The sequence below is a fragment of the Natator depressus genome, chromosome 1, assembly GCF_965152275.1.
Source record: "Natator depressus isolate rNatDep1 chromosome 1, rNatDep2.hap1, whole genome shotgun sequence".
Lineage (NCBI taxonomy): Eukaryota > Metazoa > Chordata > Testudines > Cheloniidae > Natator > Natator depressus.
Genome location: NC_134234.1, coordinates 243,539,759 through 243,561,415, shown reverse-complemented (window position 1 = coordinate 243,561,415; position 21,657 = coordinate 243,539,759). Strand labels below are relative to the sequence as shown.

The following is a 21,657-nucleotide window of genomic DNA, read 5'->3' as shown; positions in this document are numbered from 1 at the left end:
TTGTGATACCTTACACCATGAATAGATCCCTTCCTTTACCAATATATAGCTTGGATTCATACACAGAAAGGAAATTATTCCTAGTATCTTTCTGACCATTCCAGACTTCCTCCAAAGGGGTGATGTACCATCCCCTGTCTGACGTTCTGACTCTCTTCTCTCTTGCCCCTAGTGATGTTCATATAATCTGAAGAGTGACACAGTGAGACTGAGGGGCTTTATTATTTCTTTTCAGAAACCCTAGCACACAAACATAGAAAGAAGAAATAAAGAGGCAGGGGAGGGAGGAGCAGTTTTCAGAGACCGGTTTGGAGAATGTAGTTCAGTTGGGGCAGATGTGCAACAAATGAGCAATAATGTGTAATCTTTGGGTATGTCTACACTACGGAATAAGGTTGAATTTATAGAAGTCGGTTTTTTAGAAATCGGTTTTATATATTCGAGTGTGTGTGTCCCCACAGAAGTGCATTAAGTGCATTAACTCGGCGGAGTGCTTCCACAGTACCGAGGCTAGAGTCGACTTCCAGAGCGTTGCACTGTGGGTAGCTATCCCACAGTTCCCGCAGTCTCCGCTGCCCATTGGAATTCTGGGTTGAGATCCCAATGCCTGATGGGGCTGAAACATTGTCACGGGTGGTTCTGGGTACATATCGTCAGTCCCCCCTTCCCTCCCTCCCTCCCTCCGTGAAAGCAAGGGCAGACAATCGTTTCGCGCCTTTTTTCCTGAGTTACCTGTGCGGACGCCATACCACCGCAAGCATGGAGCCCGCTCAGGTAACCGTCACCGTATGTCTCCTGGGTGCTGGCAGACGCGGTACGGCATTGCTACACAGTAGCAGCAACCCATTGCCTTCTGGCAGCAGACGGTGCAGTATGACTGGTAGCCGTCCTTGTCATGTCCGAGGTGCTCCTGGTCGCCTGTGTGAGGTCGATCAGGAGCGCCTGGGCAGACATGGGCGCAGGGACTAAATTTTTAGTGACTTGACCAGGTCATTCTCTTTAGTCCAGCAGTCAGTCCTATTGAACCGTCTTATGGTGAGCAGGCAGGCAATATGGATTGCTAGCAGTCCTATTGCACCGTCTTCTGCCGAGCAGCCATGAGATGTGGATGGCATGCAGTCCTTCTGCACCGTCTGCTGCCAGCCAAAGATGTAAAAGATAGATGGAGTGGATCAAAACAAGAAATAGACCAGATTTGTTTTGTACTCATTTGCCTTCTCCCCTGTCTAGGGGACTCATTCCTCTAGGTCACACTGCAGTCACTCACAGAGAAGGTGCAGCGAGGTAGATCTAGCCATGTATCAATCAGAGGCCAGGCTAACCTCCTTGTTCCAATAAGAACAATAACTTAGGTGCATCATTTCTTATTGGAACCCTCCGTGAAGTCAACCCTGTAAGCCGTGTCCTCAGTCGCCCCTCCCTGCGTCAGAGCAACGGCAAACAATCGTGCATCTGAGTTGAGAGTGCTGTCCAGAGCAGTCACAATGGAGCACTCTGATTGGGCTAAAACATTGTCGCGGGTGGTTCTGGGTACATATTGTCCGGCCCCCGTTCCCTCCCTCCCTCCGTGAAGGCAAGGGCAGACAATCGTTTCGCGCCTTTTTTCCTGAGTTACCTGTGCGGACGCCATACCACCGCAAGCATGGAGCCCGCTCAGGTAACCGTCACTGTATGTCTCCTGGGTGCTGGCAGACGCGGTACGGCATTGCTACACAGTAGCAGCAACCCATTGCCTTCTGGCAGCAGACGGTGCAGTATGACTGATAGCCGTCCTCGTCATGTCCGAGGTGCTCCTGGCCACGTCGGCTGGGAGCGCCTGGGCAGACATGGGCGCAGGGACTAAATTTTTGGTGACTTGACCAGGTCATTCTCTTTAGTCCTGCAGTCAGTCGTATTGAACCGTCTAATGGTGAGCAGGCAGGCAATACGGATTGCTAGCAGTCGTATTGTACCATCTTCTGCCGGGCAGGCAAGAGATGACGATGGCTAGCAATTGTATTGTACCATCTTCTGCCGGGCAGGCAAGAGATGAGGATGGCTAGCAATCGTACTGTGCCATCTTCTGCCAGGCAGGCAAGAGATGAGGATGGCTAGCAGTCGTACTGTACCATCTTCTGCCGAGCAGCCATGAGATGTGGATGGCTTGCAGTCCTTCTGCACCGTCTGCTGCCAGCCAAAGATGTAAAAGATAGATGGAGTGGATCAAAACAAGAAATAGACCAGATTTGTTTTGTACTCATTTGCCTTCTCCCCTGTCTAGGGGACTCATTCCTCTAGGTCACACTGCAGTCACTCACAGAGAAGGTGCAGCGAGGTAAATCTAGCCATGTATCAATCAGAGGCCAGGCTAACCTCCTTGTTCCAATAAGAACAATAACTTAGGTGCACCATTTCTTATTGGAACCCTCCGTGAAGTCCTGCCTGAACTACTCCTTGATGTAAAGCCACTCCCTTTGTGGATTTTAGCCCCCTGAAGCCAACCCTGTAAGCCATGTCGTCAGTTGCCCCTCCCTCCGTCAGAGCAACGGCAGACAATCATTCTGCGCCTTTTTTCTGTGCGGACGCCATACCAAGGCAAGCATGGAGTCCGCTCAGCTCACTTTGGCAATTAGGAGCACATTAAACACCACACGCATTATCCAGCAGTATATCCAGCACCAGAACCTGGCAAAGCGCTACCGGGCGAGGAGGCGACGTCAGCGCGGTCACGTGAGTGATCAGGACATGGACACAGATTTCTCTGAAAGCATGCGCCCTGCCAATGCATGCATCATGGTGCTAATGGGGCATGTTCATGCTGTGGAACGCCGATTCTGGGCTCGGGAAACAAGCACAGACTGGTGGGACCGCATAGTGTTGCAGGTCTGGGACGATTCCCAGTGGCTGCGAAACATTCGCACGCGTAAGGGCGCTTTCATGGAACTTTGTGACTTGCTTTCCCCTGCCCTGAAGCGCATGAATACCAAGATGAGAGCAGCCCTCACAGTTGAGAAGCGAGTGGCGATAGCCCTGTGGAAGCTTGCAATACCAGACAGCTACCGGTCAGTTGGGAATCAATTTGGAGTGGGCAAATCTACTGTGGGGGCTGCTGTGATGCAAGTAGCCCACGCAATCAAAGATCTGCTGATATCAAGGGTAGTGACCCTGGGAAATGTGCAGGTCATAGTGGATGGCTTTGCTGCAATGGGATTCCCTAACTGTGGTGGGGCCATAGACGGAACCCATATCCCTATCTTGGCACCGGAGCACCAAGCCGGCGAGTACATAAACCGCGCGGGGTACTTTTCAATAGTGCTGCAAGCTCTGGTGGATCACAAGGGATGTTTCACCAACATCAACGTGGGATGGCCGGGAAAGGTACATGACGCTCGCATCTTCAGGAACTCTGGTCTGTTTCAAAAGCTTCAAGAAGGGACTTTATTCCCAGACCAGAAAATAACTGTTGGTGATGTTGAAATGCCTATATGTATCCTTGGGGACCCAGCCTACCGCTTAATGCCATGGCTCATGAAGCCGTACACAGGCAGCCTGGACAGCAGTCAGGAGCTGTTCAACTACAGGCTGAGCAAGTGCAGAATGGTGGTAGAATGTGCATTTGGACGTTTAAAGGCGCGCTGGTGCAGTTTACTGACTCACTTAGACCTCAGCAAAACCAATATTCCCACTGTTTTTACTGCTTGCTGTGTGCTCCACAATATCTGTGAGAGTAAGGGGGAGACGTTTATGGCGGGGTGGGAGGTTGAGGCAAATCGCCTGGCTGCTGGTTACGCGCAGCCAGACACCAGGGCAGTTAGAAGAGCACAGGAGGGTGCGGTACGCATCAGAGAGGCTTTGAAAACCAGTTTCATGACTGGCCAGGCTACGGTGTGAAAGTTCTGTTTGTTTCTCCTTGATGAAACCCCCCGCCCCTTGGTTCACTCTACTTCCCTGTAAGCTAACCACCCTCCCCTCCTCCCTTTGATCACCACTTGCAGAGGCAATAAAGTCATTGTTGCTTCACATTCATGCATTCTTTATTCATTCATCACACAAATAGGGGGATGACTACCAAGGTAGCCCAGGAGGGGTGGTGGAGGAGGGAAGGAAAATGCCACACAGCACTTTAAAAGTTTACAACTTTAAAATTTATTGAATGCCAGCCTTCTTTTTTTTGGGCAATCCTCTGTGGTGGAGTGGCTGGTTGGCCGGTGGCCCCCCCACCGCGTTCTTGGGCGTCTGGGTGTGGAGGCTATGGAACTTGGGGAGGAGGGCGGTTGGTTACACAGGGGCTGTAGTGGCAGTCTGTGCTCCAGCTGCCTTTGCTGCAGCTCAACCATACACTGGAGCATACTGGTTTGGTCCTCCAGCAGCCTCAGCATTGAATCCTGCCTCCTCTCATCACGCTGCCGCCACATTCGAGCTTCAGCCCTCTCTTCAACCCGCCACTTACTCTCTTCAGCCCGCCACCTCTCCTCCTGGTCATTTTGTGCTTTCCTGCAGTCTGACATTATTTGCCTCCACGCATTCGTCTGTGCTCTGTCAGTGTGGGAGGACAGCATGAGCTCGGAGAACATTTCATCTCGAGTACGTTTTTTTTTCTTTCTAATCTTCACTAGCCTCTGGGAAGGAGAAGATCCTGTGATCATTGAAACACATGCAGCTGGTGGAGAAAAGAAAAGGGACAGCGGTATTTAAAAAGACACATTTTATAAAACACTGGCTACACTCTTTCAGGGTAAACCTTGCTGTTAACATTACATACATAGCACATGTGCTTTCGTTACAAGGTCGCATTTTGCCTCCCCCCACCGCGTGGCTACCCCCTCAACCCTCGCCCCTCCCTGTGGCTAACAGCGGGGAACATTTCTGTTCAGCCGCAGGCAAACAGCCCAGCAGGAATGGGCTCCTCTGAGTGTCCCCTGAAGAAAAGCACCCTATTTCAACCAGGTGACCATGTATTATATCTCACTCTCCTGAGGATAACACAGAGAGATAAAGAACGGATGTTGCTTGAACGCTAGCAAACATACACTGCAATGCTTTGTTGTACAATGATTCCTGAGTACGTGTTACTGGCCTGGAGTGGTAAAGTGTCCTACCATGAAGGACGCAATAAGTCTGCCCTCCCCAGAAACCTTTTGCAAAGGCTTTGGGAGTATATCCAGGAGAGCCGCGAATGCCAGGGCAAAGTAATCCTTTCACATGCTTGCTTTTAAACCATGTATAGTATTTTAAAAGGTACACTCACCGGAGGTCCCTTCTCCGCCTGCTGGGTCCAGGAGGCAGCCTTGGGTGGGTTCAGGGGGTACTGGCTCCAGGTCCAGGGTGAGAAACAGTTCCTGGCTGTCGGGAAAACCGGTTTCTCCGCTTGCTTGCTGTGAGCTATCTACAACCTCGTCATCATCATCATCTTCTTCGTCCCCAAAACCTGCTTCCGTATTGCCTCCATCTCCATTGAAGGAGTCAAACAACACGGCTGGGGTAGTGGTGGCTGAACCCCCTAAAATGGCATGCAGCTCATCATAGAAGCGGCATGTTTGGGGCTCTGACCCGGAGCGGCCGTTCGCCTCTCTGGTTTTCTGGTAGGCTTGCCTCAGCTCCTTCAGTTTCACGCGGCACTGCTTTGGGTCCCTGTTATGGCCTCTGTCCTTCATGCCCTGGGAGATTTTGACAAAGGTTTTGGCATTTCGAAAACTGGAACGGAGTTCTGATAGCACGGATTCCTCTCCCCATACAGCAATCAGATCCCATACCTCCCGTTCGGTCCATGCTGGAGCTCTTTTGCGATTCTGAGACTCCATCATGGTCACCTCTGCTGATGAGCTCTGCATGGTCACCTGCAGCTTGCCACGCTGGCCAAACAGGAAATGAGATTCAAAAGTTCGCGGTTCTTTTCCTGTCTACCTGGCCAGTGCATCTGAGTTGAGAGTGCTGTCCAGAGCGGTCAAAATGGAGCACTCTGGGATAGCTCCCGGAGGCCAATACCGTCGAATTGTGTCCACAGTACCCCAAATTCGACCTGGCAAGGCCGATTTAAGCGCTAATCCACTTGTCAGGGGTGGAGTAAGGAAATCGATTTTAAGAGCCCTTTAAGTCGAAATAAAGGGCTTCATCGTGTGGACGGGTGCAGGTTTACATCGATTTAATGCTGCTAAATTCGACCTAAAGTCCTAGTGTAGACCAGGGCTTTGTGACAGACACATCTCCAGCATGACTGCAGGAACTTTCACTGGCACACGTGAAGTTTCACCAGCCTACGCCATTTTAATGTTAATGAGCCATGCACTTCCGTGAGCAGAGAAAATGTACAGTACGCTGACACAGGCCAGAGACCAGTACTGCCAAGTATTTTAAGACAAATTAGGGCCGGAAATGAAACCTGCTAAACTTAGGATGGCTCACAAAGGATTGCCTTCCTCCTGCTACATAGGGGGCTTGTGTTACTTCAGCTGAGGTGGCACCACCCTCTCCTGGAATAAGCGGGAGGGAGGAGTCAGCAGTTGTCAGTGATAAAAATAATTATTGTAACTCTTCGGAATGACATAGTGTGCTCTTAAATATTCAGTGTAATTGGACACCCCACAGGTGTGAATGGATTTATTTCTAAATTATTCCAAAGCAAGGGTTGTGCCATGTAGCATTTGAATGGTAATTCCCCCTAGATTTGTGATAAGGTCGCAGAGTTAATTTAGGACTTTGTTATGCAGTATTAATTATCTCCATACAGGTAATGTGTAGGCAAACAAATGGACAACTTTTCTGCTATATTATGAGGATTGCATTAATTTATAGGGATACATTCTATTACTAAAACAATGCAGAGAAATACAGTTCAAGTATAGGAATGTCTGGAGCCACAATAAGGATCCCACTCAGTAAAGCACTTAATAGGCTTAACATCAATGGCAACTACTTTCTTTCCTGAATCGTGTCCTTAACATAGTCCTGTGTTGGAACTACATTTTCCAATATTGTATCAGCCTGAGTCAGACTGTAAGCATTGAATGTGCTTTTGTTAGTGTGTTTATTAAACACCGTATACACTCACTGTGCTAACAAAATCAGCAACATCTAACAAACAAGTACTCTTTTTATTATAGCTCTTTTTGTACCAAAAGCCTTGGGTTACAAAAGTCAAGACAATCAGCAGACCCCTGGAGGCAGGGATGGTGGTAAGAAGAGCACAGGAGTTTAGGAGCAATTCCAAGTAGATGTTTTATAAAAGCACTAATACATTTCAAATACATGCAGTTACGCAAGATACAGCGTGTAAACTCCTCGCTTTGCTGAAGACATTTTGGCCTTTCACAGAGCACTCAAAGCAAGTGGGTATCCACCATAACTGCATGCTTTTTCTCTTGCTTCTACCTCATTTGCATTCTCTGCCTGTCAGGAGCTGTATGTGGCTCTGCCAACATTCTTTCTTCACCGAAGCAAGCAAACCAAACATACTAATGACCAGCTCAGGGGATAATTGGCTTCTACTGTTTGCTGGCCTTCACTCCATGCAAAAACTAGGCTGTGCTCCTTACATGTTGCTTTTTTGTCATGTGGCAAATGTATGTTTTCACTTTAGGTCCCTCTGGCCACCTCACATGTCAGGCTGCAAATCTAAAGAAATAAGATACCATCTCTGCAGCTTGCAGCGGTACTAATCGAAGCCAAACCAGCTGCTGTAGGTTCCCCAAATTACTTCTATTGCTATGAACATTTGGAAAACAGGGGACCGGAGTGGAAGGAGTGTTTCATCGTTTACAGAACTGTTCCATATGCCCTCAAAGTTAATATAATAGGAGCAATTAATTATTCAATGTATAAATGTTTTGAGGATGAAAAGTTCCACACAAGTTCCAAGTGTAATGAAATGTAATCTGTACATGAAACCCTTTCCCACTTCTTTATGATGTATAAAAAAGTCCTCAGAGGTTTGTATGTTTTCAGGTATTTTTCCCCTACTTGTTTTTCTCAGTTTAGAAATATCAAGTCTTGCAGACTCTGCTTTTGCAGAGAACACTATCGTTGATGGGAGAATTAAAAGGATTATGATATCACAACAGACTGAAACTGAGCAGTTGAAAGGAGAAGGGATTTTTAATCAGACAATATAAAATCCTTTGTTTTTAACCATATATTTAACTCATAGCCTAACAAATTCTTGGGAGAAAAGATCTCTGTTGAAAATTCAAATAGCCCATTCAAGGAGTGAAAATATTCAGTAGCCCTTTAAAGGGTCCTCCAACAAAAACAGAGAAGACAAGACTTGATCATTCTAGCAAAATGTACTCTGAGCTGGAGGAGAATAATCTCAACCTGCATAATGCCAGGTGTTTCTGACCCAGGACTAGTCTTCAGCATGTCAGTTTTTCGTTCAAAGTTTTACTGTTGCCACAGCCTTGAGCAACATGTCTAGTAATGAGCACATTTCAAATGACTTGGAGGTTTGGTTGGTTTGGGTAAGCACCCAAACGTTTGAATGCTCTTTTAGTCTTTACCTCAACAACGGTGAGCCTCCTGACTCTGCAAGAAAGGGTTGGCTGGAAACTGCACAGGAGCAGGTTCTTTTACGTTGTGTGGAGTATTTCCCATTTGTACTTCCCTTTGCTAATCAGGCCACAAATACCATTAGGGTTCTGTATTTAACAGGTATTTCAACACTTCTGTTTCCGGACTTGACTGAAACTGGGAAGTGCAGAGACACATTACAATGGGAAAACTGCTGTTTGAAAGCGAGCCAGACTGACTCTTTTTTTAAAACCTGTGGTGAAAGGTTCTATCTGAACGCAACCAAATTCTTTGAAAGTTAATGATTATTGGGTACAATTTTTAAAAGCCCATAAGTGAGTTAGGATCCTAAGCCCCATTTTCAACGTTGACTTAGGCATGTTGGTAGCCGATCTTGTTGAAAGTCAATGGGACTTAGGCACCTAAGCTACTTGGGTACAATTTTCATAAGCACCTATTATCATGGTTAATCATTTTTATTGTAGTAGAGCCTAGAGTCCCCAGCCAGGAATTATGCAAGATGCTGTACATGCAACTACAAGACTTAAGCTCTTTGGGACAGGGACGAAGTATGGGATGAGGGACAACAGATGGATACAACAATCACAGGGGAGTAACACGGTGAGACCATTTTAGTTAATAATTACACACAAAACTATATTAAAGTTGTAAAGTCACGTAAAGCTCCAAAGGTATGAAATGCCAAAATTAAGGTTGCCTGCACAGTATGACAGTATTTAATTATATGATCACACACTAGTTTTCCACAGGACACCTGCCTTATTCAGTGCACAGCATGGCTGGTGCTCACTTAGTCAGCAGCTGTCAATATTTTATTTTATCTTCGTTCTTCAATGTGTGGCCCCAGGCTTTATTTACTGCATACTATTCAAATCCTGCTCGGAAGACAGAATTATTAATTTCCTCATGGGCTTTTCTACAGCACTCACTACTGCAGTGTCTGAGACATTAATTAGGGTTTATGAAGCTATCTTCACAAAATCCCTGTGATGTGAAGAGGTGGTATTATCCCCATTTTACAGATGGGGAGCTGAGATTCAGAGAGATTATGGTAACAAATATCTACAAATTTTTGGGTTTCCAATTTGAGATGCCTAGGACTCGATTTTTCAGCATGCTTAGCATTATATAGCACTTTATAGGTTCAAAGCACAGGTCCCATTGACTTCAGTTGCAGCTGTGAGTGCTTAGCAGTTCTGCAAATCAGACCTCAGTGTCTCAGGTTAAGCACCCAGAAAATGAGGAACACACAATTAATGACCACCTGTGAGATATTTGGCTTTAGGGATTTGTCCAGCATCGCACAGGAACTCTGTGGCAGAGACAGGGAGAGAATCCAGATCTCCAGGGCAGCATTCCACCTCCTTAACCATGAGTTCACCCTTTCTCTTCCTGCAGTCCCCTGCCTCATTTGCTACCCAACTTCTGCAACAGGTGAGGTGTTGGATCACATTAAAGAAGTTCTGTATTAAAATCACAAATGAGTTTGATTCCCCATAGTTTAAATTCCAGGGTATTACTAATTAAGAGGTCTCTTGGTTTTTGGTGCTGTTTCTCTCCCGCTATGTGTGAAACTTGCAAGCTGCTAATTGCGTTAGTACATTCTAAGACAGAGTCTGTTCTCAGAGCAATTCTTTGTAACAACATCTACTCACGCAGAGAGAGACTCAAAGCAATACTCTGTAACAACAGAAAGAGCACCCAGAGACTCCCCGCCCTTTTGTTGTATTCATCTTGCTTTGTTAACAATTGTGATTAAAACAGTGATAGAGGATGTATGTGGATGGATGCTTGGTGTGGATAATAACTGAATGATCAGGGAGGTGCCAGCCTAAGAATCCAGTGTCCATCAGCTGAAGAAGGCATCAACTGGAAATAACCAGAGGACCCCCGGTGGGCAGACTGGAATCCACCCAACAGCCTCAAGAATGTGAGAACCAAAGAACAAGATAACATCTGGCAACACGGAGCCATCAGGAATGTGCCGTCTGCTGATTGATTCAGCAACAGCATGATGAAGCAATTCCCATAGACTGGCATAGGAAGAAATTCCTATAAAAATGGACTCTAGAAAGTGAGAACTTTGGGGTCTGATTCTGAAAACCATCTTCCAGGAGCATCAGATGTGCTTCTGACGAGGCCCTGCTCCCTCCTCATGTCCAGGCCACCTGGCCAGTGGCTTGGCATGAGCAACTCTAAGGCTGGTAACTATGATAACAACCTTGCAGAACCTGTGTATGTGTGTGTATGAATGAATGTGTGAATAAATATGAGATTAAATGGAATGTTATAGCTATAACTAGCTGCTTACTATGATTCTTTCTGTATTCACAATAAATGTGGCATTTTGCCTTTTCCCCTTTAGTAAGATCCTGCTGGTTTTTATTTTATTGGTATAACAGAGGCGTTGGATCCTAAAAATAACAGACTCCTTCTCTGCACAATCCTACTCCACCCCCAGAACAGGTCTATCCTGTGCACAGTCTATTTGCCTAGCCACTCCCAGTTTCTTCTCCTCCCCATACTGTTCCCTCACCCCAGTTTCCTCACTGGCCCTCCCAGTCTCCTTGCCCAACTAATCCTAGCATCTCTTTCCCACCCAGTCCTAGTCTGCTGGCTTCTTACCCCCACCGCAACCCCCATCCCCAGTATCAGTTTCCCTCACCCCCTGACTCACAGTCAGTTTCTTTCCCCACTCCAGTCCCAGTCTTGCCAGGCTCCTAGTCCCAATCTACTACTTTCACTCTCCCCCAGTCTGGCTCCTCTGGATTTGAATCAGGCAGCTTCCTCCTCCACTTTGCCTGGTTGCCGCCTTGCGGGGCGGCGGTGTCACTGAAAGCCCAGGAGAGACAGGCTCTCTGCTCTTAGTACCAGGCCCTGACCCCACCCATGTTACATCACTTTGTGGGGCTGGCACATACACAGTCTGGTCACGCTAGAGCTGTGAGGGGATTGAATGTGCCCAGTTGCTCAGTGGGGATGGTGCTTGTGCAGTCTCATCAGCATTAGAAGCTGTAAGAGGCTCCAGAGTGCTCAGTGCATATGGAATCTTCAGCGACGTTAGCTGCTGAACGCTAAAAAATCTCTATTGAGCATGTGCAAATTGAGATTTTTCAAAGGCTTGTAAACTTGGCTAAATTTGAGCAGATTTTCACAGGAACAGCAAAAGGCGTGTCCCTGACAGAAAAGCTACCCCACTGCCATATTTCAAGTCCCTGAGCCAAACCATCAGGATGATAGAGTTGCTCAAAGAAAAGGTTGAGAGAATTTGTTTAACATTCCAAAACAATGTATTTCCCCTTAATCTCATTCTCAGAAATGGCTGAAAAGTTTTGGCTGAAACTTTCAAAAACAAACAAACAGAAAAACCATTGAGCCTGAGGTAGACATCCAGCATGGAAAATTTCAGCCCAAATGGTTGAATTTGTCAATGATATGAGCAACTGAAAACAGGGTCTTATAATTGGAAGCATTCGGCATTAGCCCCACTTTTAATAAGCAATGATCACAGCGCACATGTTACCTAATCAATGTCAAGAGTTTTGTAGGCCATTTTGCCATTGACTTCAGTGGGGCTAGGATTTCACCCATGAGTTTTTTGGTCGGAGGTCCTAATTCATTCTTATTTTGTAAGCACATTTGTCCATCTTTAATCAGGATTCAGAGTCTGGTCTCACCCATGCTTGTCTGCCACTTTCTTAAACTCCTGCTGCAGGTTCCCTGTGGCTGAAGTTATCTTACAGCAACTTGGGAAATGCTAATTATGGAAGATATTATTGGTGAACCTGATCCAGCTGTCATTGCAGATAATGAAAAACAGGAAAAAATCCTGAGACTATTTGGTGTACTTTATTGTGCGATACACCATCCAATGCATCCAGGGACAACCTAGGATAATTATGCTGTGGTATGCTAGGCTATGCAATTGTAAACCACAAAGGAGAGTGCAATCAGTTGGAGAACTCAAATAGCTAAACATTCTTAAGACTTTATTTTTTATTTTATGTAATTTAGAGCAGTTATACATTCGATAATCATTTAATAGTTCTTCTCTCAATTCTTTGCAGACTGTGATGCTGGCAGACCAGATGCCAGCTCTTGCCAAGGTTTTAGGCCTCAATTGAGCACTGGCAAATTCATTGCTGGAAACCAGTCTGTTTCACCTGTGTGTTAGTATGGTTAAGATGGGTATTAGCTTTATAACAATGTGTTTAGTGTTTACTCTTTATGAAATGCACGTAAGTTGCTGCCTGCATTAAACTCACTTCTGAGGTAATATTTAAGTTTTTGCTTTGTAACTGTAAAAAAATGGTTGCTCTGAAACTGTGAATGCAGTCAGGAGGGCTTAGCGCCTGTTCATCAAGAAGGCCTGTCAAAACTAAATGGGCCATTGTGGAATGTCACAATATAAAGACTTTGTTAATTGCCGCCTCACACCCATGAAAAGGTTAGGTACAAAAGGGCTCATCCCATCAGCGTGAATAGTGGAAGAAGGAAATAAAAATAGCTGACAGGAAAATTTCACCTCTTTTGGTTTTTGGACTCTCAAAGGTATGTCTACACAGCAAAGAAAAACCCATGGCTGGCCCAGGCCAGCTGACTTGGGCTTGCAGGGCTTGGGCTGTTGGGTTGTTTCATTGCTGTGTAGATTTCCAGACTTGGGCTGGAGCCTGGGCTCTAGGACTCTGCTGGGCGGAAGGGTCCCAGAGCTTGGGCTGCAGCACAAGCCCAGAAGTCTACACAGCTATGAAACAGCCCCACAGCCTGAGCCCCATGAGCTCAAGTTGGCTGGCAGAGGCCAGCCATGGGTTTTTCTTACCGTCACAAGTCTGGAGCTACAAAACAGAAGCAGAGATCCCCAGCGTCAACTAAAAGATGTTCAGAGCTGTCAGATTACAACAACTGTCACCTTTTGAAACCACAGATTGTAACTCATTTGTGAACATAGGTTTGCCTACTTTAACCTTGTAATAACTTTCCCATTTCTTTCCTTAGTTAATAAATACTTAGATAGTTTACTATAGGATTGGCTACAAGTGTTGTCTTTCATGTGAGATCTAAGGTACAAGTCGACTTGGGGTAAGTGACTGGTCCTCTGGGATGGGAGTGACCTGAATATTTTGATCTTTGGTGTATAGCAACCATCTGTCACTAAGTCCAGCTTGCTTGGGTGGCAAGATAGACTGCAATGCCCAAGGGGTTTGTTTGTGACTCCATGGTAAGACTGCTATAATGCTTTAGGAGTTCACACTTTTTTACAGGGTTGGTGAAAACTAATTATAGAACATACAACCAGTTTGGGGTCTCCGCCCTGATTCTTGGCAGTCTGCCCTGAGGTTGGCACTCATGGTGGTGGCAGAGTGACACTGACTCTCATTTATATGAGGGAGGTGCTATTTTTAGAGTGTTTGTTGTATTTGTTGAAACTATAGAAGGAACCTTCTTGGTTTGTCCTGCTGAGTGTGTATTAAGAGGAAAGAGTTATAGAAATAAGAGGGAGCTTGGGAACAATAGAATGGATAGATGGATATTAAGATACAATACCATAAATGACAGGTTTCAGAGTAACAGCCGTGTTAGTCTGTATTCGCAAAAAGAAAAGGAGTACTTGTGGCACCTTAGAGACTAACCAATTTATTTGAGCATAAGCTTTCATGAGCTACAGCTCACTTCATCGGATGCATACTGTGGAAAATACAAAAGATGTTTTTATACACACAGACCATGAAAAAATGGGTGTTTATCACTACAAAAGGTTTTCTCTCCCCCTACCCCACTCTCCTGTTGGTAATAGCAGCAACCACACACCATACAACAGAACCACTAACCCAGGAACCTATCCTTGCAACAAAGCCCATTGCCAACTGTGTCCACATATCTATTCAGGGGACACCATCACAGGGCCTAATAACATCAGTCACACTATCAGAGGCTCGTTCACCTGCACATCTGCCAACGTGATATATGCCATCAGGTGCCAGCAATGCCCCTTTGCCATGTATATTGGTCAAACTGGACAGTCTCTATGTAAAAGAATAAATGGACACAAATCAGACGTCAAGAATTATAACATTCATAAACCAGTCGGAGAACACTTCAATCTCCCTGGTCACGCGATTACAGACATGAAAGTTGCGATATTACAACAGAAAAACTTCAGAAACAGACTCCAAAGAGAGATTGCTGAATTGGAATTAATTTGCAAATTGGATACAATTAATTTAGGCTTGAATAGAGACTGGGAATGGTTGATTCATTATAAAAAGTAACCTATTTCCCCTTGTTTATTCCTTCCCCCCACCCCCACTGTTCCTCGGACGTTCTTGTTAAACCCTGGATTTGTGCTGGAAATGGCCCACCTTGATTATCATACACATAGAAAGGAGAGTGATCACTTTAGATAAGCTATTACCAGCAGGAGAGTGGGGTGGGGGGAGAGAAAACCTTTTGTAGTGATAAACACCCATTTTTTCATGGTCTGTGTGTATAAAAACATCTTCTGTATTTTCCACAGTACGCATCCGATGAAGTGAGCTGTAGCTCACGAAAGCTTATGCTCAAATAAATTGGTTAGTCTCTAAGGTGCCACAAGTACTCCTTTTCTTTTTGCGAATACCATAAATGGTACTGTCACACTGTGTTTCTGACCTTATGCCACACATAGCTTCACAGTGGATTGAGTTAAATCAAAGTAATCACTAATTTTAATCATGATTTAAATAAGCATGCAGGAAATCTTTATTTAAATCATTGATTTTAATCATGTTTTGCATTTCTACTTTTTAGTTATTTTCCTAAAGAAAGGTTGATTTTCTTTGGTTGGTAATCGTTAAAACATGTTGCATTGCAATTAAATATAGCCTTTACATTATATTTGGTTCTTCTTTTTCCTAACCAGGAAAATACACTATTTCTATGCATATTTAATTAAGCAATTTTATAGTTTTAACTTATTCATTCAGATTTTTATTGTTTACATTTTTATTATATTAGAAAATAGTGAATGATATTTTTTTATGTACTAGATGATTAATTTTCTACTCATGATTTATGTGAAACTGCATTTAGATGGAAATTAGAATTCAATTAAAAATGCACCAAAACAACATTTTTTTTATTTATTAGTTGAATAAAACTACCTTAAATGTGCTAGATACATAAAAAATAAAAAATAAGCAATCAAAACATATTTTGCAAATAAAATTAACTGTTTTGTTAGTATTGTTGCAGTTAGTATACTGAACTCATTGGTTCTGGTCACCATGTCCTTCCAGAATTTAGAGCTAGTAGATCTCATCCTCTCACACCTAGTTTATATTCGTAGATTGGAAGAGGATAATAAGCTTTCCTACTTTTTGAATTCCTAACTGGTTTCTTAACATGGAATGAATTAGTCATCGAACTGAACTAGTTGAATAAACTGAAATGAAGAAAATATTCTCTCTGAACCTGCAGAAGAGGCTACTGCTGTCAAAAGCTGATTTAGCACATTAACAGACTCTGATTTCAGATGCTTGGCCATTGACTTCCTCCAGTTCAGTGGTTTGACTTTCTTTACAACTTGTCAGGAAACATGCACTGTCTAATTATTTTTGTTATTAATTTAAACAATTTTAATAGAGTCTAATAAGTACAGGCCTTAACATAATTAATTTTAAATACATGTTTATTTTAATTTAAAACTATTTAATTTAATTTAAATAAATAAAAAGTAAATATCCATTTAAAAAAAAATCATGGCTTCCTCAGCACAACCATTCTCCTTTTAAAAGTAAGGATTCTGGACTTACATTGCCACATTGAGAAAAGACTACAGTGCAGTAGTCTGGTGTGCCCACAGAGAGCTGACCCATGTATAACACCATTGCAATCCTCAGAGCAGCAGTTTGGCATGTCCCTGGGGACAAGTGACCAATGGATTGTACAGGTTTTTTATCTCTCGTTTATTTTGTGAAATTGTGGGGTATTTTGCAATGTCCTATATGGGGGCCTCCCTTGGACAATGTTTGAAGTTGCGGGGTGCTTCCTGCTTTCCGTGCAATTCCATATCAATAGAGTCCTTGTAGCAGGACACCATTTATTTCTCCAGAGGAGACAACATGAGAAAGGAGACAATTTTCTCTTCTCAACTGTCAGGGTTCCATCTCTACCCTAACCCTTTATTGATCAATGCTCCTACAGCTTACCTCTCTTCTTATGGATCTATGGACTTACAATATACTCTACATCCCATGCAAATCAGTGACAGTATGTGAAAGCAACATGATCCCAGAGTGCACACATTTCATCTCACATTCAAGGGGTCCCAGTTGAAGACCTAATTTACTATTTATTTGCATATTAGTGAGTGCTAATAATTTCATCTTGACCTGTAGGACAGCAAAATGTGTCTCATAAAAGACCTGAGCTGCAGACCAATAAAAAGCTTGTCTCTTGTTATAAATGATTTCTAGAGCTCCACTTCCTAGCATGAGAATGAACCTCCTAACCCCATACTAATTCAGCAATCTCATCCTGTCCTGTGACACAGGTAATAAATTGCCTTTTCTCTTTTCCACTATGGATGTAACACATCTTCCTAGAACAGGAAAAAGTTTTTAATCCAACCTTTAGGTTTACTTTTCCTGACAGTGTCCACTATGTAGAGTACATTTATGGACAATGGCAAAAGTATTTTTTCAGGAGAGTTTGGTTGGAAGGAATGCTTGAGAAACAGAAGGCTTACAAATGTTTGTGTGTGGTTTTTTTCATTCATGTTCAGGATATCCTCGCTGATGGCCCATGATATTTACTACTTATTCTTGAGCTATAAAATCAAGGAGTTGCCTAAGAGGTTTTCCTCACAAGCATTCATTAAAATTGCCTCAGGTCTGTGAAAGAAGTTTCCCACTGTTTTTCCCTTTTGGTTATTCCACTTTCTCTCTATCGTATCTCCTCATCATTTATTGCTTTTTTATTATTTATTTGTTATAGTTGTAGCATCTTCAGGCCCCAAGCAGGGTCCTATTGTGTTAGAAACTGTACAGACAGATAACAAAAAGACAGGCCTTGCCCCAAAGAGCTTATAATTTAAGACAAGGGAGAAATAGTTCCCTACAACAAATAGATTGGTTACATTGTTAGCTCATGCTTCCTGTTTTCAAGCTCCAGTTTTTCACAGGGAGAATAAATAGTTCAAACCCCTTAATCAAGTGATAGGGAGGGATTTTTGCTTGTGTTTTGTCCACTGAATCAGAATAATATTCCTCACTGTGTATCAAAGAGGTTTACATTTGTCTGTGTAGTATCATAGATCAAATCAATGTATTGGAAATAAGAAGATAGATTACATATGGAAGGAATATTTTTTATTGCCCCGGAAAATGGAGTCCACTTAGTCTATTACAAGCAATGGAAAAAGGGACTTTTCCCTGGACTGCTTAGTCTTCTCCCATGTTCCTTTTCTCAAGAGATTTCCTCTGCCAAAATAATTTGTTTAACATCAAATCAAGTATAGTTCAAGTACCTTGAAAATCCATAGCTTCTCTTAACTGGCTGCCAGCACCCCAAAATATTATCTGAGGGAGTTAGAAAACATCAACTTACATCTTGCACCTCCATGCCTGCAATCTCCAAAACCAACTACTCATTTCAAGTGAATTTTATTGCCAGTGAAAAATAGCATCTTAACAGCCTTGGAGACTCATTTAGCCACAGGACAGGAAGCTACAGTAGAAGCTTACCTCACACTGTTCGACCAATGCTCCTCAGCCTCAATCTCTAGTGATGAGAGAGAGTAGTTTAGACTCCAGTAGATCAGGGCCCATATACCTGTCAGCAGGCCGTCTGCAGCATTGTTCTGGAGGAAGAGAGCATTCTTCCCTGGGTACCTGATCTTGTACACAGGGAGTCACATTCACCTGCCAGTATCCCTAAAGAACACTTTGTTCCCTTTCAGGTTTCCAGCTAAAACCTTCACTCCAATATGTGAAAACTTTATTCAATTAAGAATAAATTCAATTAAGAATAAGAATGTGCCAGTTAGAGGAAAAAGGGAAAACAGAAGTAATGAGTAGTTAAAAAGCATAGCAGAACAGGTTTTACAGGACGTCTTTGATAAGACCAAGAAAATGGACTCTAACTTAAGGTGCTATATTATGCAAGATTTAATGAACTATGCAGACTTGTAGAGAGAAGTTTGGCCTCTGAAATCATGTCAGAACTATACTACAATTGAAAGAGGGGCATCTCTTTAGAGAAACAAATGCCCTGAGCTTTAGAAAATTCAGCCTATAAAGTGAGGTTTTCTTTGTGGTTGCATCTTATTCCTTTGATCTGAATGTGACAAAAGACACAGTAGCTTTTTGTTGCAGTCATCAATCCATTTTGAAGTGTAGAGAATGCATGTGATAATTACCAGCTTTTTCTTCTTGCAACCTTCATTGACCTATAACTGGGAAATGAACTAATGCTAATCTACTTTGATATCTCTGTGCCTTCCAAATGGGGTTCCCCATTGTCTCTCTGATTAAATATAATCCTAAAGACTCTCCAATCTTTAAAGAAAATTACAAAATCCTGTGCATAGTATTCAATTAGCTCTCCCTTTGTTCTTCTAAAATGTTCATTCAACACCTTTCTGGCAGTAGACCATAATGAGACTGTTACAGTGTTGCTGTAGCCTTGTTCACAGAATATTAGAGAGACAAAACTGGGAAACACTCTGTCACGCTCTGAGTACCTTTCTCAGACCTGAAGAAGAGCTCTGTGTAGCTCAAAAGCTTGTCTCCTGCACCCAACAGAAGTTAGTCCAATAAAAGATATTATCTCACCCACCTTGTCTCTATAAGTAGTCTCTCAGTTGTAATTTCACCCTATAGGAGAGATCATCCCTGTGTGTAACAGCAAATCCAAGATCATACATTGATAACCAATGCCAAATTAACATCTGTCTCTTTGCCTGTATTGGGGGACTATAAACACACAGCAAGTTGTTCATGTTTGTCACAAATGTAAAGTCTAGCCTATGGAAGAAAACAATACACTTTCTATTTGTGGCGCTTTAGGTCATATGATGCCTAGAAGTGGCAAATCCCCAAAGTAAAATACAATAAGCACCACAGTCTCCAAGAACATTAGCATTAGTTGAAAACTAGCATCCCCTCTTCCAGCTGGAGTTTAGACTGCCTTGAGGCAGCATGGCCCTGGTGTTGACATCCTCATTTTCTGGCACTTATACTTCGCTAATGAAGTTATCCTGGAATATATATAGATATATACAGCTCAAGGCCTTTTTGAGGAAAAAATATTCAACAAATGTGTCATTCCAGGAAATATCTTAGGGCCATGACATTACACTGATGTAGAAGACTTAGGAAGATTAAATGTTGTAATTAAATCCTGTCTCTAGTTCAGAATCAGCTGACTGACACTAGGCATCTCAAGTCATCTATATTTTCAACTTGCAAACAGAAAAGAAAATATAGAGAGACGTCTTTGAAAGCTCAGATCCTGTTTATATATTTACATAGACAGCCAAAGCAGGTATATCTCATCTGATGAGATAAGCATTAGTAGAGACACTGAAGGTACTGTGTTTGGTGCGCCAGCCATTTCCCTGCCAAAAACAAGCAAACAAACAGAACAAACAAACAAAACAAAACTGGTTCAAAACCTGGTTGGGTAACAACTTAAGTGAGTTTTGTGTTATCTGATCTTAAACCTTAGTGGTAGGGTTTCTCCCTGTACTGTCCTCTCTTGTTACTTAATCAAAGCTTCATAAGTTATAGCACGGACCTAAGGGACAACTTGAATTGGATGACACTGCATCTTTCTCAAAAACACATAGGGTTGGAAGGCTGGGCAAAAAATGGATACAAAGGCTTGAGAAGGAATTTAGGAATAAAGGATAAATATAACAACATATCCCTGTCATGTTAAGATGCTTTTTTTTTTTTTTACTAAAAATATAGGTGAGATCCCATAAATATTAAAGTACATATTGATTTGTACCAATATGAGGAGCTCAGATATAATGCTGCTCTTTTTATGAGACAGGTAAAATATCATGAGCATTCATACTTAACAATATTAACTCTGTGTGTGTGTATAATTTATGTATTTATTTCACTTTCTGTGTACAGTATGAGTGCAAGTTTAGCTGTTTTTGCCTTCCCTGTTGGAGGCAGCTCTGGATTTACGAGTAACATTTAACCCTATAATGATAGGAATAGAATTTCACTTTTAATCAGAAAAGACTTAGAAAGATAGAAATTGTCAGAGCATTGGTCCATCTAGTCCAATGTATTCTGGACCATTCCAGAGCTTCAGCTACTATAGAACATAGGCAACCCACTTGCTTAATTTTGTCAGGTGTAATATGCTCATTACACCTGTAATCTTTATGCAGCACTGGGTCACTATTAGCTTCTACATGTTGGCTTACATTTGTAAAGTCTACATAGTCTGGATCCTAGTTACCTAAAAGCATTCTTTCTCCCCAAGCACCATCCCAACAATTTAGGACCCTGGGGGGCTTGCTTGGCCAGCCCCTAGATTTGAACCCCAAGCACTACTAAAGAAGGATGGTTCTCAACCCTTTTTTGGTTCACTAGAACCTGAGTGTCTTCATCTGGAGGCCTCAGTGTAAGACACATCTTTTATAGTATTCCACCCTAGATAGGTGAATGTGTGGTGAGGGGAATCCCTGATCCATTTGCCTCTGTTTAAGGCTCCTGGTCATTCCTTCCCTCCCTCATTGCCAAGTATTGGTGATTATGCATCAGCTTCTAGGAATCCTGGAGCTCCCAGCACCAACTCCATCCTACTGTGGCAGCTGCAGGGCTGCTTCATCCTGCCCAACCCGTACCACTGCTGGAGGGAGCCAGAGTATTTTAACTTCTTATTAATTACTTATGTTGTGGTGGTGCCTAAAGACCCGAACTGAGATTGGGGCCCCATTATGCCAGACACTGTACAAACACAAAGTGAGAAACAGTCCCTGCTCTAATGAGCTTACAGTCTAAATAGGCAAGTCAGAACACATGAGGAAGGAAGTGGCATTATTATCACCATTTTACAGATATGGAACTGAGGCACAGAAAGAGTAAGTGACTTGCCCAAGGTCCCAGGAGTCTGCAGGAGAGCCTGAAACTGAATCCAGATTACCTGAGTACC

At 43.2% G+C, this 21,657-nt stretch overlaps 1 protein-coding gene across 1 annotated transcript; it reads right to left on the bottom strand.

The window, feature by feature from the left end:
- Positions 1-4,118: 4,118 nt before the first annotated feature.
- Positions 4,119-18,102, bottom strand: LOC141987724 (uncharacterized). Its single transcript, XM_074953426.1, has 3 exons — positions 18,088-18,102; positions 5,228-5,597; positions 4,119-4,639 (listed from the first exon to the last, which is right to left on the bottom strand). Exons 1-3 carry the CDS (start codon positions 18,100-18,102, stop codon positions 4,119-4,121), a joined length of 906 nt encoding a protein of 301 aa, XP_074809527.1.
- Positions 18,103-21,657: the final 3,555 nt, after the last annotated feature.

Bases quoted from the DNA above. Each gene is read 5' to 3' on its own strand.
- LOC141987724 (XM_074953426.1), bottom strand. The intron at 4,640-5,227 runs GTGAGTGTACCT...TTTCTCCACCAG, and splicing joins AGGCGGAGAAGGGACCTCCG to CTGCATGTGTTTCAATGATC.